A 3,278-nucleotide genomic window follows, 5' to 3' on the forward strand; every position below is an offset into this window, starting at 1 on the left:
TGAGCTTGAGGCAATTGTATGGTGTAAGAAGCTCTTGACTGTTTTTTTTTTATATACTGTATGCTATGTGCTTGCAAATACTACTGATTGGCTTTTGTTATTTTCATCGATATTGAATTGCACTGCGTTCTCAAAGCACATAGCACGCGTTAATGCCCAATCATGATACATCTGTGATGGCATTTTAGTTGCCTGCCTATGTACTAGGAAAAATTAAGCCAATGGTTCCAATTTAGGTGTGTTTGTATAGCAAGTTGGCAACGACGCAGAAAGTCATGGCCTTTTGCATGGTTCTCCAAAGAATCATCTACCCAATTTTGCTGTGTAGTTGTCAACTTTTGAAAGAATGTGCAGGCTTTGCGAATACTAGGTCAGTCGAATTTCCAAAAGACAAGGAACACCGTTAAAAAGGATGAAATAGTATAGTGAACCGTTTTTTGTATAAACCCGGACTCTATATTGGGATATTTTTTGCCTGTCAAAGCAAGCATGGTAACTATAGCTATGGACAAGTATATCATAAGTATTCCTGCCCAACAGACACCATTTTGAAAACCAAGTGTTTTCAGGCTAGGATCTGAGGCTATCAGTTGGGAGCAACTCTTTTGGCTGACTCAGCCACGGCCAGATTTCCTTGCATCCAGTTTGTAAGCATCTGTAGTGCAGCTTCCGGTTGATCCATTGGAACCATATGACCAGCATTATGAACCTTGAGGAAAGCTAGAGGTCCATAGCTTTTTAGCAGTCCTGCTTCTGCACCCGCAACCTTGAATGGAACAGTTTGTGCTGCTACGAATGCTTTCTGACCGGACCATTCCATGGCATGAGCCCAATTTGAATTCCCTAGGAAATAGAGAGACATCATAATATGAAAATTACCGAAAGTACATTGTCCTCGCTAATACATGCAACATGAGTTTTTTGCTGAAACAAAGAAGCTCACCAAGCCAATTGCAGATGAGATCATACTCCCCAGCATACACAAGCAACTTTATTCCATCTTCAAGGAGGGCAGGAATTCCCACTTCCAGATTTCTCATCCAGTCATTCAGCATAGCATCATATACCACAGAGCTGCATGACACAAATTCGATGTCCCCAACTCCTAGGGCATCCCTAACCGTTTGTTTGTTCAAGAATGTCTCCATGTTTGAGAAGTCATAGCACAAGCTCCCCTCACATTGCTTCCTAATATCATAGTACTGCACATACCCGAAACAAAGTAGATTCTTAGCATACTTGGATTTACTTTCTTAGAACTTATAGCTGTGACGATGATGAGGGGTTTTCCGCTTCGCTTACATTTATACCGCTATTTCTTTGCATTATCTGGCTAAATATGCTGTTGCAAATACTTAACGACTCCTCACAAGCATCTCCACTCTTAGAGGCGTCTGATAGTTTCAGATATCAGAAAATTCACGAGTCAGATAATCTTGTACAACGACCATTAAATCTCATACGAGATTGTAATCAACAGGTATGTGAAGAACAGAGGAAATGAAGAGGAAAATACCGCAAGCCTTCACTGACTCTTCACAGTCTGGAATTATCTGCGATATAGTGTCGTAGTCTGCTTTAGTAATCAACTTCATTTGCAGTGCATAATCAGTGTATGCCTTGTACTGGATTCCCGGATTGGTCAACCCATTACCTATGGCGAAACCCTGTCCAACCGTAGGAGATAAAACAGATCAGATCAGAGCGACCATGACGAAGCAATCAAATGCAGTCAGTCCATTGTAACTATTAGGGATACCTTGAGGTTTATGTGATTCCCTTCCTTTGCTTTATTTCCTTTGTTAACCCGAGAAGCAAGCGCGGGAACATAGTGCCCAGCATATGACTCTCCGGTGATGTAGAAGTCATTTTTCGCGAATTCAGGATGTAGAGCGAAAAATCCCTGTCATCATGAAGAGAAGCTCGTAAATTTAAGGTCAGTTTAGCGACAATAGTTCACTGGTGCGTGAACAGTTATAATTCGTGATGCATCAACGACGATTGTATGTAACATGAGATAATCATTAGGACCTGCAGAAAATCATATAAGTCGTTGCTGACGCCTGCTTCATCATGAGGAATGTCACTCGAATTTGTAGTATAGCTGAAACCAGTTCCAACAGGTTGGTCGACGTAAAGAATGTTTGATGCCTGCCAAACAAGAACTTGTTCAGAAACATAAAGAAGCGAAAACCGATAAGAAAAAACACCTTGTCCAAACCATTACAGCACCTTGTCCCAGCCATAGTTATTCCAAGTGAGTGACAAGTTGTTTTGAATGTGAAAAGGACCATTTTCATAGAACAGAGCCAGTTCACTGCTACATCCCGGCCCTCCGGTCAACCATATCACAACAGGGTCGTTCTTGTTAATCCTTGATTCGAAAAATAAGTAGAACAACCTGCAAAAAGTAATCGGATTCAAATAAAATCCAGTCCAAGAATTTCCGAGTTTTCGATTTCCCAACTCAAATTTGATTCATAGTGCAATTCAAGACCAACCCTTTTTCTCTTACCTTGCACCTTCCGAATGGGGAAGGCGGTAGTAGCCGGCGTGGTGACCAAGATCTTTAGCGGAAGGACCGGAAGCGGCGTCAAGAAAAGGCATTTTGAACTGCTTCTCCACAATCTGAACACCAGCATCTGCCTCAGCATCCAACGAAGGTTTACGGGACAAAATGTTAACATCATCCTTTGGGAACAGGTTGAGGGCTCTGATGAACTTCTCAGCCTGGCCTTTAGCGGAGAAGGCAGGGGAAGACAAGGGAAGGTGGCCGCTGGCGGGGTTCAATGCAGATGATGAAAGTGGAAGGAGGAGAAGGAAAAGGAAAAGAGAAGAGAGGGAAATGGGAGAGAAAGTAGAAGGAGATGCCATTGTTGCTGGTGTTTTTTTGCTTGTATGGGAAGAAAAGTGTGGGGTTTGGAGGGAATATATATAGTGTTGGATGCAAACAGAGTTGGGTGATAAGGCTAAAGAATGGACATTGGAGTATGAGATGTCCAAGCCAATGTGGTGGAGGTGGAGGAAAGATTGAGGTAACGGCCTTTGTTTTTATTATTATTTTTAAATTATTTTTGGGTTTTAAAAATTAATTAATTAATTAATTTGGCTGGTAACTCTTAATTCTTATTAACTTTTTGTTCTTTACTTATTGTCTTCGTGCTTTTTTCCAAAATATAAATCGTAGGCATTGAATCGCGTTTAAACAAGGATCAACAGCTCATTATTTTCATTGACCAGAAAAAAAAAGGATCATTATTTTGTTTGCTTTGAGCTAT

The 3,278-nt window shown here is 41.1% G+C and overlaps 1 protein-coding gene across 1 annotated transcript; it reads right to left on the reverse strand.

Annotated features, from left to right (window-relative positions):
- Window positions 1-403: 403 nt before the first annotated feature.
- LOC103407786 (serine carboxypeptidase-like) lies at window positions 404-3,002 on the reverse strand. Its single transcript, XM_008346661.4, has 8 exons — window positions 2,516-3,002; window positions 2,233-2,401; window positions 2,032-2,151; window positions 1,760-1,903; window positions 1,517-1,667; window positions 1,303-1,394; window positions 944-1,202; window positions 404-843 (listed from the first exon to the last, which is right to left on the reverse strand). Exons 1-8 carry the CDS (start codon window positions 2,872-2,874, stop codon window positions 587-589), a joined length of 1,551 nt encoding a protein of 516 aa, XP_008344883.3. The 5' UTR covers window positions 2,875-3,002; the 3' UTR covers window positions 404-586.
- Window positions 3,003-3,278: the final 276 nt, after the last annotated feature.

This window comes from Malus domestica, chromosome 03, assembly GCF_042453785.1.
Source record: "Malus domestica chromosome 03, GDT2T_hap1".
Lineage (NCBI taxonomy): Eukaryota > Viridiplantae > Streptophyta > Magnoliopsida > Rosales > Rosaceae > Malus > Malus domestica.